Source organism: Cyrtonyx montezumae, unplaced genomic scaffold (assembly GCF_038088225.1).
Source record: "Cyrtonyx montezumae isolate F1298 unplaced genomic scaffold, pur_monq_1.0 scaffold_3, whole genome shotgun sequence".
NCBI classification, from domain to species: domain Eukaryota; kingdom Metazoa; phylum Chordata; class Aves; order Galliformes; family Odontophoridae; genus Cyrtonyx; species Cyrtonyx montezumae.
Window position 1 is genome coordinate 89,664,106 of NW_027072034.1, and position 15,549 is coordinate 89,679,654.

The 15,549-nt window shown below is 38.5% G+C and overlaps 1 protein-coding gene across 1 annotated transcript; it reads right to left on the reverse strand.

Annotated features, from left to right (window-relative positions):
- Positions 1 to 5,641: 5,641 nt before the first annotated feature.
- Positions 5,642 to 9,110, reverse strand: FGF23 (fibroblast growth factor 23). The gene is made up of 3 exons (XM_065741015.1): positions 8,888 to 9,110; positions 6,698 to 6,801; positions 5,642 to 6,126 (listed from the first exon to the last, which is right to left on the reverse strand). Exons 1-3 carry the CDS (start codon positions 9,108 to 9,110, stop codon positions 5,695 to 5,697), a joined length of 759 nt encoding a protein of 252 aa, XP_065597087.1. The 3' UTR covers positions 5,642 to 5,694.
- Positions 9,111 to 15,549: the final 6,439 nt, after the last annotated feature.

Consider the following 15,549-nt stretch of genomic DNA (forward strand, 5'->3'; position numbering starts at 1 on the left):
TTAAAAGTTATCTTAAGGATAATAATTTTTTATGCTGAAGGGTTCAGTAGTAACAGTGATGCTTCAAAATGTAGGGAGTCCTTGTTCATGTTCAAGCAGTGCTTTAGGAGGCTAGGCTTGATTTGGAAAATGTGACAGGAGAGCTGAGTACAAAGTTCCTTGCATGAAAGCACACTTGTTTCTTAGTTTGGGCTCCACTAACACCATCTGCCAGCAGGTCTGCTATATGTCTAGCAGTCATCAGGAATGCTTTTTGGCAGAGTCCATTGGTAGTATCCTCTAAAGTTCTTTTTCAAGATATTTGCTCTATTCCCACAGTTCTCCACTGAGTTTATGTTTTCCAGATGTAGTCCTATACTTGCACTAGTGGTTTTGGTTTTTTGTTAGTTTGGTTTTAGTGGTTTTTTTTTCTCCATATATTTATTTACACAATTTAGATTAGGTGCTTTCTCTATACAGGTTTTTGATATCCAGTAGACAGCCTTGAATCCACAGTTCACAAGCCTGGACTTGAAATATGACAGGTTTTCCCCAGATGTGTCTCATGAAGATTTTGGCATTGAGCCTCATATTTTTGTATATAGGATAATCCAAGGCAAATAGCAATAGCTTGTGCACAGATCAGCTGCATGTATGGCAAACCTCTGTGGATTATCTACACATGCATGATAAATCCAGCACTGTTCATACAAGTTTAGTGTATTGTGATATCTTTAGTGTCACAGACACCTGTAGGATTCCCTAGCATGTAGAAAGCTGTATTTGAGTCTCTGAATGTCCTACCTGAGTACCAAAAGCCTATAGTGCAGCTGTTGGAAGCACAGAGAATAACAGCAAAGGATGTAAGAATAAAGACCCAGAGTGATACTAGGACTCCCAAGGATAAAGACACAATCTGTGAACAGACAATTACAAAATTACTAAGATCAGATTTAAGATCAGACTGTCTCAAACTTGCATCCCAGATAGGCAGAAATTATGAGAAAGGTTTCTAGGCCCAGCTGCATGGATAATCATCTGAGTCACTGTAGGGCAGATAATTCAAAAGGATGGAATTCAGAGGAGATATCGCAGAGGATGGTATATTTCTGTAAGGCTTTATATAGATGGTACACAGGCTACTGGTAAGTAAAGGGTGGCTCACCTTTTATGATGGTTGAGGCCCACCGATGACTCCACTAGGGAGGGATCTCCAACAAGAGATCATTCCCTGGTGGTGGTTAGCCCTTAAAATGGGGTCTGGGAGAGGTGGAGCCAGACTCTACCCCTTCCCATCACACAGGTACGTTACCTTCACCTGTGCCCCTGCAGCTGACTCAGTGCTCGCCTCAGGTGATCAGTCAGTGGTTCAGGCCATGATTCAATAGTTCTCATACAGTCACTAACAGTGAGAACAGTTAAGAACTGGAGAAGGTGTTGAATCCATGCTGGCTACTACTGATAACCTTCTTTTCTTCACTGGCTTGGAGACAACATTCAGAGTAAACTGCTCCGTCACCTTTACTGGGGGGGATCTGAGGCTGACTGGCTTTCCTCCAGCCCTCAGGCACTTCCGTTTTCCATTACCTTTTCTATATTAGATAAAGAGTGTTTCAGAAGTCACTTCTGCCAGCTTCTTCAGCTGTCATGGTTGCATCATGCTGGGGTCCACAAATTTGTTTCAGTGCATTAACACCCTAATTAACACCATAAGTAGGGCACCTTCCCTAGTCGGTTCCCACACTACCTGTGTAAAGAAGTTGTCATCCACACATTTCAGACATCTCCAAGTCTGTTTCTTCCTCTCTGCGTGATTGCTGTGCAGTATGCTTTTTCTTATTTCCCTGCGCACATTAACTCAACAGGTCCCAAGTCAACACTGAGATTTTGATTGTGTGGGATACTAAGTGAAAATAACTGATTTATTTTTTATATATATAATACCTTGACATCTGTGCAGTTTCTCATATGCTTCAATACATATTGCATATTTCTGTTGTGCTTCTTTCTCCTTTTATGTCGTAAATATGAAGTTATAGCAATGGGAGGAGAAAGGGATCTTGGAGGAGAGAGAAGAGAACCCCACCTACCCAATCTCTCTCCCACTGAAGCCCACTAACTTTGAACCACCAAATACAGTAGTACTGTGTTACATAGTAAGTAATATGATACTTCTCTTGGTATTGAAACCATGGAAGATGTGAGAGATGCTACTAATGGCTGTCATTAACAGTTATAGTACAGTACAGACCACCATAGATTATCTATGGTGAGGGAGCACTGCAAGGAAATAATTTGTCAGACCCACAAGTAATTTGTCATTTTGAAGATCTCTGTTAGGTCTTAGTGGGAATGGGCACCATTGTGTGAAAGGGATGTTCTGTAAATTATTTAATCTGTGATGTGCCTGGTGCAAAACAAAGCCTGAGTACTGCAATATGAATGGAGTTAGAATATTTTATATGAGCAGTAATAAGATAGCAGCAACTGTAATTTGCCTAGTCCTAAGACCTTGAAGCCAGAATCTCATTTCCTAGTAAGGCTGAACTGCTAGACCAGTTGTTTTTCATTGCTATTCTGTTGAAGAAGCAGATCACAGTAGATGTGACAATCCCTTCTATTTAGACCTATTAAGGCTTTGTTTTTCTCATATTTCACACAGTCTTCAGAGGTGTGGTGCATGAAACAGCCAGGAATCAGCAATTTTTAAAGTTCAGAATCACAGAGGATAGTAGGACACGCATTATCAGACACAAGAAGTACTGTTCTTCATTATCAGAATCTTCATTATTAGAATCTAGCCTGACATCTTATGTATTATTTCTATGAAAAAGGTTGGATGAAACATATCATTTTCAAACTGGTGTCAGGATGTCAAATATGCTAAGTAAACAAAATGGAAGAACCTGGACCTTGAAAGAAAGTGCACAAACATCAAAAGTACAAAGATGTTCTCACGTATCTGCCATGCTGAAATTTTCTCCAGCTATATTGATTTTTGATGATATTGAACAACAGTATAAGAAGTACTTGTTCATGCAAGTTCTTCTGGAACAGTGAGCCCAAATGAACAACACAAAAAATACCATTTTTAGTGAAGGAAATATTTATTGGTACTTTTATTTTAGTAGTCACTATAATAGTCACAACAATTCATTGTTATAAATATTTATAAATATTCTGTGGGACTTAAGACCCACTCAAATAAATAAATAAATATTGAAATATTTAAAAAGTAATGTTTTCTAACTAGCTGGTGATGGCCAGCATCTCCATTGAAAAAATAATTATTTTGAGACTTCAATAAAGTTATTTATAGTTACAAATGCTTTTTTGATGCAAAATTTACTGTGGATTCTCTCAAAGCATAAGGATTAAATCTCTAAACAACACTTCTTACCTTCTTCTAATGCACTGATATAGAGATAGAATAGTGTTTTTACCTCAGATTTTTGTCATCAAAGCTTGCTATAGATTGAGACAGAACATTTCATGATTCAAACTGTTGTAGCTCTGTTGACTTTGAGTCCTAGAGAACTCTGTGGAGCACAAAAAAAATTATGCTTGTGTAACTGTAGTAAAAAGTTCTCAAGGAGAGAAAGACAACAATGGTAAAGGAATTAAGTAAAATTATTAAACTGGAACATAAAATCATGTCTTCCCACTATACTGACAAGAAGATAAAAATTCTTGTGGTATTTTAAATAAGCAAGAAAACACATAGCTATCCCCTGACCTGCAATTCACCAATCCATTAGAAAAAATTCTTTCCTTTAAAAACTAATTATAAATATGATGATAATAAATAATAATTTGTGAGGCATAACACTTGATCCAATACTAATCCTGTATGAATTAAGAATTTGCACTATGTGGCAAAACCTTTGTAGCAGCTGAGTAAGGTTTATTGTAATGTAACTACATGGAGGTTGTAGATGAAAATATATTTTATGTGTATGTATTTATATATGTATGTGTAGATTATTTAAGATGCTGTCAGCAGGACAGACCTTGCACTGAATCTAGAATAATTTCAATGAAAACAACACAATGGGCCTTACTTTTGATCTTGTAACACTATTGGAACTTCAGTGGCTTCAGTGAATTATTTCACTAAATAATAGCAAGAGAAAGGCTAGAATCTAGCCTGACATCTTATGTATTATTTCTATGAAAAAGGTTGGATGAAACATATCATTTTCAGACTGGTGTCAGGATGTCAAATATGCTAAGTAAACAAAATGGAAGAACCTGGACCTTGAAAGAAAGTGCACACACATCAAAAGTACAAAGATGTTCTCACGTATCTGCCATGCTGAAATTTTCTCCAGCTATTGATTTCTGATGATATTGATTTCTGCTGGAGTACATCAAGAACTTTTTCAAAATCACTCATATTTAAAGTTCCATGAGTATATAACTACAAGCACGTGAAACAAAGGAGAAAAATTGCTAAATATGTATACAATATTCAGAATTCTCCATTAAAACCAGTGAAGCTATATCAAATTAAATGAATTTTCACCTAAATTATGATGAAAAACTCTACTCTGCAAATATCCTGTCTTAGCTTAAGATTGGTAAACTTCAAATGTATATATGGAGGTTACATTTTGGTAACTAACTTACTCATTACATACGTCAATCTAGATGCCTAGATTTTGTCAACATTTAGAGATGTGATATTAAAGTCATTTCACCCTTAGATACATAAAGCATCTGATATCTGCTCAGAATTAGATAAAAACTTTTATGTCAAAATTAGGTGTTCCTTTTCTAAATACATGCTTAATTCTTCCCTCATTAGATGAGAGTCGGCATTAGCCATTAATAATTTGCCTATGAGACGTAATTTGAGGGCATTTTTTTTTTCTCTTGGAGAATTCAGCACTGTGCAAAATTAAACTAACCTATTTGGCATACTATTGATCCTGGGTTAGAAACATGCAAAACTAATTAATGTTTCTATATTATATTTCTATATATTCTATATTATATTTCCACATCGTGTTGCTATAACTAAATGAATAGACAGGTGTGATAGAGGACTTGAGAGCATGGTGAGATTCAGCTTTTCTTTTTCCAAACCTCAGCTTGGATTCAATATGTGACAGAAATGATTGTCTATACAGGACCATTTGATCCCTGTCAGCTACTCCAGTTTTCCATGTGCACTTCTTTTTTTGACACTGGAGTGGTCACTTTTTTGACTTCTATAGGCATGAAAGGAGACTGAAGCTCCAACCTCAACAGCTAAAAATATATATAGTAAGTTTTTTATGATAATGTAACACACTGTTGCTCAGTAAGTCTGCTGTGCTTGCAAGTGAGCTAGTAAGAACATTCTCTACCTCTTCTGGAGTTTCAAATGTTTCAGGGCTCAAGTCTTCTCCCAGATACATCAGTAACATAACATTACTTCCTCATTACATTCAAGTGAATTCTATTGTTCACTTACACATACTAAAGGTAATTCAGGCCCTAAAATATTTGGTTTCTATTATTATTCTTGAAAATGGACCTTATTTCCAGTAAAGCAGAATACAACACTTTTTTTCAGTAAAATATTATGTATAAGGACAAAATTTGAAATAAAAGATTTTTTCCAGTGTCCTTTAGGTTTCTAACAGCTGCCTTGAGGGTTAGAAATCAGAGTGTTTTAGGTACTTCCATCTATTATATTCATCCATGTAATCAATTTGCAAGTAGTTGCAGTTATCTTGTAATGTAAAGGCGAGGACTACCATACCTCCTGGCATCCATCATAGCATGTGGATCATCTGGATTGACCACATCATTCTGATTGACTCTCATGGGTTCTCTGGGCACGTGGAAAAAGTCCATTTGCAGCTGAGACCCTAATGCAGCGACTTTTCTCTGTGGGACCAAGATCTGGTGAGGATCCATTGGATCAATATCTGCACTTCTGGTGTTTCTGTGGGGTTCAGGTGTGTTGAATCGAAACAAAGGAATTTCATTTCTCCTGGACAAAAACTGGGAGTATGGTGGTGGATTCATACCAGGGAAGAAAACTTGCTTAATTCTGCCTAAGCTAACCAGAAAATTGTGCTTGGGAGATTGGTACACATCATATCCATTTTCCAGTGTCCTCTGGTTGAACACGCAGTCCTCTTGATTGAAATAATGCTTAAGGGGAAAAAAAAAAAAGAACAGGTGAACAAAGGGATTTGGTGAAAGACAAGTACCTGTTAAAGAGGAAAAGACAGATGGAATCTTACAGAAAGTGTTTTCTGATCTTTCAGGTCTGTAACTCAGACAACTCATGTTAATCCAATATGGATGTCCACCTGGCCTAGGGAGCCTGCTTTGGCAAGGAGATTGGACTCGATGATCTCTGGAGGTCCCTTCCAACCCCTACAATTCTGTGGTTTTCAACAGAGGTGTTATTCAGCCAACACTGCTTTTCACAGAGGGCTGCATTGTTTGAGCTACCACGAATCTATACTACAGCAAGACTACAAGATCTCACTGGATCTCTTTCTGCTTTCATATATTCCAGCAGGAACTCAGATAAGACAAGCTCTTTATCAGCTCTACAATTCACTGCAACTAAAGAAGTAAGACAGTTTAACCTAAATGGCAGGCTCTCAGTTTGCCAAAATCTGCATCCTACTGCTGTAGTTATACAGATTTGCCCTAACTAAGGAAATGGGTTGCACATAGCAGACTGTGTCTTTCACCTGTGAAGGTAACTCACCGATCCAAAAATGTCTCCTTTCATGTCCATGCATAGATAGCGTCCACTCTTCACACCTGTGATTATTACACAGCCAGCACCCTCAGATTTGATCATTAGGGCACCTGTTTGTGAAAGCAAATATGTCAAATCCAGAACTGCATTTTACACCATATTCTCGCCTTACTGGTCCTTACACTGATTATAAATGTCCTCTGGGGAATTTGAACCTGTCTTCCATGTCAGTTGGGACTATTGTGCACCCTAGATCAGGTTAGATGTGGCTTTGTTTGATCTTTGGAAAGTTCCTAGAGTGGAGATACCACTACATCTCTTGATGCCCTTTTCCAGTGCTGCACTAACATTCCAAATAATTTTTTTTTCTAACATCCCAATTGAAACCCCAAACTCCACTCTAGGACCATTTTCTCTTTGTTCTGTCCCTGGCCATGACCAAAGTGTGTATGATTGCCTCATTTTATGACTGCCTGTAGTGACTGCCCTGTGTTATTCACCTTAAACTACTTTTTACATCACATAAACTTAGCTCCCTCAATCTTTCCCAAAAATTCTTATGTTCAAGGCCACTGACTATCCCAAAAATTCTCTGCTAGACCAGTTCTGATTTCTCTACATCCATCTCAAACAGAGTTTTTTATAGTACTCCAACAGCAGGTTCATTGGTGGCAAGTAAAGGCTGAAAAGTAACTTCTCTTGATCTGCTGACCACAATAGATGGCTTGCCATCTTTTCAAACTGAGTTTGTGCCCTCTGTAATACTTAGTCTCTACCCAGGAGGGCTGCACACATCCAGCCTCCTCCCAGCCTGTGCAGCACTTTGAACTTTTTATTTACCTGGAATCTCTGTAGTAGTGGTAGTGTGGTGACCTGGCAGAAATCTAGTCACCTTCCCTTTCATGATCCCATTAACTGTTTGATTTCAACCCCTCCTGCTCACTCATTCCAAATATATGAGTCTTTTATCATGACAGATGCAGGCAAAAAAAATTTTTTTTTTGCTGTCTGTTTTCTCTATTGCATCTCCCTGTTCATTGCCCATCATGCCTAAAAACAAACTTTATAAAACCCATACATATACAGGAAAAATAACAAATATCAAGACAGAGCAGGCATTCCTACAAATGCTTCCTCAGTAATTCCTTAAAAGAGAAATAATGGAACTTGTTTATTTTTCCTCTTTGATGAAATAAACTACTATAATTGTATTTTGTTCCATATATTATTTTGCAAAAGTATCACAATATATGTTTATTGAATATATTGTGGATGCATTCAATATATTGAATAATTTTGTGGATGAAGGTACACAGTAGTAATAATAATGAGTTTATGATGCGTAGCTACTTGTGATCTGAGTGCTGCTAAGGGAGAAGCAATTTTGGAATATTATCTAGGAACTCTGTGTCCTAAACAAAAATGACTTACCACAAAGCCAAACCAAAATACATCCCCTTTATTTTTTAACTAGCTAATGTGTTCAAGCAAGTATTCAGCAAAGAATATCTGAATTTTCCATGAAAATAAAGTATAACAGAACCTTTTAGTTACAAAAGAGAATGATTACTTCTTACGAACTTCATAGCACTTCATTTATTACAATCTGGACTTCACAGTTTCCCCCCATTTTGTCAGCTGTTGCATGCTCAGTTACCCACATTCTATGCACAATTGAGTGCCTGCCATGCAACTGCATTAAATACACATTACTAAAGTTTCTCTTATAAACCAATTTTCAATTAAGAGTGGTACTGATACACTTGGAAGAAAATGACCTCATTATAATAGTTAGAATACCTCCACCCCAAAATAAATATTTTATGACCATAATCAGGTTTCCACAACTACTGTGGAGATTTTTCTCAGTGCAATGCCATCACTGCAGTGTGAAGTAGCTCTCTGGGACATGTCAACACTAACTACTAATAAAAAATTCCACAAGAAACTGTGGGTAAAATCATGAAGTGAAGGATAATTCAGATAGAAATTCCCCACCTGTTTTATTTCTTTGAAGCAAATTATTTGTTAAACAAAATGAGTTTTATAATTGTGTGTTTTTGATTCTATAGCTCTGCTCCTCTGTCTGCATGCCTGAGAAGAAGATGTAATTTTCTACAGGTAGTGAGAGAGGAGAAGTATTTTTCTCCTTCCCCTGCTCCCATGAAGACAGAGGATTCATAGTAAGTTACTTACTGTAAATGGTTTGGTGAGGAACACCACTGATGTGGCCATCAGCATTGATTTGGAGATGGAAGCTGTTCCTCTCTGAAGAAGTGTACAAGTGCATCAGGTGATCTTCATTCCTCCAGCCGGAATTCAGCAGTGGAGAGGAGTTGGGGAAGGCAACTGAAGCCTTCAGGATGCAAAGCACAAGCAGCATGTACTCCAGGCAGCTGTAGGGACTGGTGTGTGGCATGGTTCTCAGCTCTTAGTGGCTGTTCAGGATCTGAAACTTGATACTCCTTTGTGCTTCCCACTTTCCCTTGTTTGTCTGTGTCTGTAGCGAGAATCTTCAGATAAGTTCCCTTCTTTGCAGGGGCTTATAAACAGCAGGAAAAGTGACATCACACAGGAAGAACAGAACTTGTCCACATCCTTGATTTTTGTCAAAGCAACATTTTAAGCTTTCCAAAACCTCAAGGGAAGGAAAGCACGTAGGATCTCTGGGCAAGGTGTAGGGGGAAAAAATATAAGGTTTCTAAAGACAGCTCATGAAAGCTAATCATATGTTCAAATGTTATTGACAAACTTGTGACATCTGAAAGTTTCTCATGCCCCTACTGCTAAATACAGAAAGAGCAATCCACTGTAATTTCCGTGAAGAGAAAGGAATGACCCATTAAACTTATCTTTTTTTTTTACCCTCAGATTTAGATTTCTACTTCCTCTCTTGGTTTCTAAACTACATTCAGATTTGTTGAAAACAGCAAAATAGAACAAAAAACAAAAATTAAAAAAAAATCACAGGAATATCAAAAGCTGATATTCTGTTCTGTATCCAATTCCTTCATTATGGTGTGAGTTTAGCAGCGAGCTTGTTGGACTGATTCCTGTGTCACCAAATTTAAGCAAGTGAAACTTGATGTGGGCACACCCCGCTCCAATTAAGCTCTCCCTTTTATTTCTCCTGTTTGAATCACTTAAATCATTTGGAGTTGACCAAACAGCTAAAGATTATCTCCAGAACACCTATAATTGCTAAGTTTGTTCCCTCACTGTATATTTGGTTGTTAGTCTTTTATAGAGACACATAGGTTAGCATGGCTAGAAGATCTAGGATCTGAATCAAAACAAAATCACTCATATTGGCACCTTTCTATTGCTTCAGGTATAGCAAGAAAGCTTGAAAAAGCTACAAAGGGATGTGAGTAAACTGACAAGTAATTAATGTAAAGTGATGTTAAAATTGTTCCAAGATACCACATCTGCTTTTCATTTGTCCTGTCAATGTACTATGGTTTCATCGACAACTTTTCTGATTTAAAAAAATATTGTTAGGCTTGTTGTATAAAAGTACTGTATTAATGGGAAACTGGCTATTCAGGTTAAACAATAGCGATAGGAATAGTCATCAGAATATGCTGTATTTAGTTATTTGTTTGTTCGTGTGTTTCAAAAATGAATATAGAAAAGAGTACTAAACAATGATTGAATCTGTTTTTAAGGAGAAGCCTTGAGATTTTAAGTGTTGCAGTCCTAGATTCACTACTTTCAGGCAGAGATGTCAGCAAGTTACAGGTTTTAATTAGAGACTGTGTAAAGTTTTTGGCTCCATTAATACCTGTGGAGCAGTGCTATCAGCACAGGATATATTATAGCTTAATAAAACTGTGATAGTTGATCTGATTTTTTTTTTTTTAAGTTTAGAATTAGCAAAACTCTGCCAAATTCTTCTGTCACACCTGTGTAAATCTAGAAACTTGCACCTGTGTAAATGATACCATTTTTCAGCCAAAGTGTGTAAGGGTCAGGTCTTAAACTGAGCAGACTGACGAAACTGTCTTTACTGAGAGGCAATCTAGGCTACAAATATTTCACTGGTTGTAGCATCTGAAATATTTTGCCATCTTAATTTAAAAGCTATCTTAGAAGAAAAAGAGTCTTTTTTTTCCTGTTTTGTTTTTTAAGTGGTGTATCTATTTAGTGCTCAAAGTATTTGCTAATTTTTTTTTAGTCTGGTACTCAAACAAATATTTTTATTCTCTTCCATTTGACTACTTTAGAAATGTGGATATGAATACCTCAGAAGCAGCTATAAAGGTTTCCACAAGAGGTACATAAGAGTTATTTTTTATTATTTGTGAATGTAGTTTTTCTCATTCAGTTATTTCATATGGATCAAAACCCCTTCTGTGCTTATCATTATGCAGTATTCTGAGTTCTCTTTGACAGCTGCATAGAAAGAGTTCTCAGGTGAAAAACATTCAGCCCATTTCTTAGTGTATGTCAGTTTTGACAGAATAAGTAGGCAATCTCATCATCAGCCAAGGGCCTTTGTGCTGTGCAGCAGCGATGACATAGCATGTGAATTATGTGGCTAAAATTACTTCAGAATTACTGTATTTGTTGCTCTTTACCACTCCAGATTTATTTTTAATGGAATCTCTTTGAAACTAAAACCTGGTTTAAGAAATATTTACTGTGGAAATTTTGAATCATTTCTGAATCTGAAAATCTGAATAGTAATTGATGAAGCCCATGACTGAACCAAGTAATGTCCAATACCAATACTTCTACGGCAAGGAAAATAGAAAGGCTTCACAAGCTACTGCAAGACTGTTGTATAGTTCTGGACTCCTTCAAAGCAACATTAAGGTCCAACTTTGTGAATAGCAAGACTAGATAAATAGTAGTATGTAACAGTTTTTCCACTAGGAAAATGGGTACTGATAGCACATACTGCAAGGACTGATTAGGTTGAATGGAAGCATGAAAAATACGTGTCTTGAATGCTACCCTAATCCAGATTTTAAATCACATAATGGCTTCTCAGATATATTTGCACCTCTTTGCAGCCACAGTATTTCTTTGTGTTGCCTTCTCACCTGAGAAAGATCCCGTGTGACACACAGTGCCCGGGACACTGAGGTTCATCAACTGCTAGGACACTGATCCTGCACCTGGCCTCTGTTGATCTTTGGCCATTTTCACAGCTGGCACAAGTTGGTGTCATGCCAGGAGTGGTTGGGAAATGCATTCTGTTTCAAGGAATAAAAGCAGGCTGATTTTTATCATCTTTATTGACATTTTGGACTCATCAACATGCTCATTTTTGCAGAAACTAGGATTTGCTGGCTTATATTATTTTAAACTTAGAAATATAACCTAAAGGTTTTATTATTATTATTATTATTTATTTTAACATTAACATTATCCATTCCTTTGCCCTAATATACTTCTTTAGATGTCAGACGCTGACTAACCCATTTGTCTATCCCAAACATGTCTGTGTCTCTTTGTCCCTTCAATACCCCTTGCTCCATGGTTTATTCAGCCATTTTCTTCCTCTATGGGGAGAGAGATGAAAATAAACTTAAAGGATGGAAAATTAAAAAATGATAATGAACTTAAATGAAGATTGAAATGAAGGTAATGTCTTCTTGACAATTGATAATAAGCTCAAAAATAAACTGAAAAGTTGTTGTATTTTTACAAACATACATAAGAAATTTAATAGAAGAAAAATTTCACAGTCACACAAAGGACTTTTAGACCTGCATGTTGGCTGTTACAAGATTATGAAAAATAAAATAAAAACCTGCTGTACAAAATGTCTGTAGCTTCAGTCAAGAATTACAGAGCATGACACACATATATGCCCCCTACATGTCAGCCATTGTAAAATACTGTTTTCTGTTGAGCTGCTATGAAAGGTCTGCAGCTTTTCTCTCCAGATTCTGAAATCTGAACTAAATGACACTTTGTCTTTTACTGGCACATCCAGTACTGTTGACCAGTGTATCTAAGTAGTGTTGTAGCCTACAGAGGTGTATTCTTAATTGCTAAGGTTAGCTGCTTGTCAACTGTTTACAGGATGGTACAGCCTGGTTCTTTGACTAATAGGGTGGGGGAACCATGGACCCAAGTCTCAGGGAAGGGGAAAGGGAAAAGAGGAAAGGACGGGGAGATGGGCCTAAAAACAAAACAGCAGAGGAAAGCTTATTTATTAAATACAATAGCAGAATGCAAAATAACACAATATAATACAATATAATTGGAATAGAAGCTAATAAATCATATAAAATGAGAGAGAGAATGCCCAAAACCGAAGGCCTTATTCTAATGTTGAAGGCAAGACAGCTAGGGAGCACATGCTGCAGAAAAGCAAAAGGGAGGTGTCTCCTGACATGTGAAGTTGTATCTTTCCCTCTAAACAGAAAATGGAAACACAAAGTAACACAAAGTCCTCTGGGATAGTAGTTCTTCTGTTCTGAGACAGGTATACTCAGAACTGGAGCATTAACTCTTTAGTTCCCGGTGCACGACATGATTTTATGATGTGGAATACTGATAACAAAAATCATAAAACCATGACACTGCTTCAGAACCAACCTGGCCAGAATTACAGAGACAGATTGTGAGGTTCAAGGGGATTTCAGGAGGTTCCTTTGGCTGGAGAGCCCCAGGAAAGCAGAGTGCTCTGGCAACTCTGACAAGAACAGTTGACGTAGCAGGGGCATTGCCAAAGCAATGGTACTGCATCCATGTCCTTTGTCTTAGAAAAAGCTTCTGGGAGGGCAGTGACGTGACCAGGTACACTGAAGATATGGTAGCTCATGCAGCACCCACAGCATACTGCAGCAGCAGGTGTAGCAGGATGTGGAAGTACTGTCCCTCCTCACTCAGGAAACAAGCTTACCCATTGGCAGTCTCCAAGACCACAGATTTACCATGGTCTCCGTCAGGCAATGAAGTCGTCCCACAAAGGCTGTGGCAACCCAGACAGAGGCCCTGCCCAAGAATGTGGTTGTTCAGGTCTCCAGCTGCAGGTAATGCCTCAGCCTGCTGCTGCCTGGGCAGGGTGGTAGAAACTCCAGCTGTGTGAGGTGTGAGTAGGTGGAAGATTTGTTTTATATGGTGGCAGAGCTCAAGAAGGACGTGAAGAGGTTAAGAACCATCGGGGAGTGTGAGCAAGAGATGGACTGGTGCAGTAACTCCCTGGCATGCCAGAAAGAAAGGTGTCAGGGAGATACCCCTTTAAAGTAATGATCACCCTGCCCCATCACTGTTTGGCAGAGGAGGCGGAACTTAGAGACAGGGATAGTAGTTAGACAGTCCCAGCTCGGCATTGTGGGTGAACTCCTTCCCCATCAATCTTACTTTCCCAGGTGCCCCTGAGGAATAAGTTTGAGGCACTGGAAATAGAAGGGGAGGTGAATGATGGGGCAGGGGAAGGTTTGCCTAAGATGTAGCCAAGGGCAAGGCAGCTGACTCTGCATCTCCAGACTGCTTCTGCCAAGAAAGACAGAAGGGTTATTGCTGTAGGTGATTCCCTCCTTGTGGGAACAGAGGGCCCCATATTCACATTAGACCTAACTCACAGTGAGGTGTGCTGCCTTCTAGTTACGTAAAGGGCATAACTAGAAAACTCCCAAATCTGGTTTACCCCTCCAATTACTACCCATTACTGATAGTTCAGGTAGGCACTGATGAAGTAGCTCAGAGAAGCCTGAAAACTATCAAAATAGACTTCAGGGTTTTAGGGTGGTTGGTTGAGGGAGCAGGAGCCCAACTGGTATTCTCTTCTATCCCTTCTGAGGCAGTGAGGGACACAGAGCAGGTTAGGAAAACCCAGTTAATGAATAAGTGGTTGAGATACTAGTGCTGCCACAGGAACTTTGGGTTTTTTGATCACGGGACAATTTATTTGGCACTTGGCCTAATGGCTGCTGATGGGTGTCACTTGTCAGAGGGAAGTTCCCAGCCCAAGAGCTAACAGGGTTCATTGAGAAGGCTTTAAACTAGGTGGGATAAGGGAAGGGAATGCAATGAAGCTCGCTAGGGTAGAGTGAGTAGTCTGGGGCTTTATACTAGGTCCAATGGGGGAAGAGAGTTGAGTGCTTCGAGATAGAATTGGGGTGGCTGTCATGCCAGGAGACCGTGGGGAAAAACCTCTAAACTGTTCTGTAGGATCTTCTGGGAACTCCTCAGAGGAGGTAATGTTGCTGACCCCCCATCCAAAACCTTCTCATGTGCCTGTGAAAGGCAATTGTTTTTTCTTATGGCTCAAAGCTCACTATTCGACCTTTAAGAAAAGCATGGTGCTTGGCCCTCGTTATCAGGAATGGGCTGGACACAACAGAACTGACATAATTTGCGGAGTGTTTCAGACCATATAAGTGTCCTACAAAATGAGGCTCATACCTGAGCCAGAAAAGGAAAATCATCTATTTGTGCAGTACTTAGGGCTGATTTAAAAGCTCCTTTGGAGTTCCAAGATGAAAAGCATTTGGCACAAACCCGAACTATACAAGCATTGCAGGAATAAGTTAAAGTAACACATGAACTGGTGAAAACTCTGAAGAATCATACAGTAAATCTTGAGGGACCAGTACAAAGCAAGTGAGGTGGTACAGCTTTGTTGCAAACGGCCTTAAAGGGGCTGTTAATGTGTAAGTATACCAGTGACACTGTTATCTGTAGTTCATCTCCAGAAAAAGATGTATCCTCTGGAAGGATTGAGAGAAATAAAGGCAAGGCTAGACAAGACAGAGGCAGCCCAGTTGTGTTCTTTGCTAAAAACTGAGTATACATTTGACAACAGCGATGATCTAGACCCTCAAACGAATGCTAAATAAATTTCCTACTCGGTCACTGAATTCACAAAATTGAGAAGAGATTTTGGCTGCTTTCCA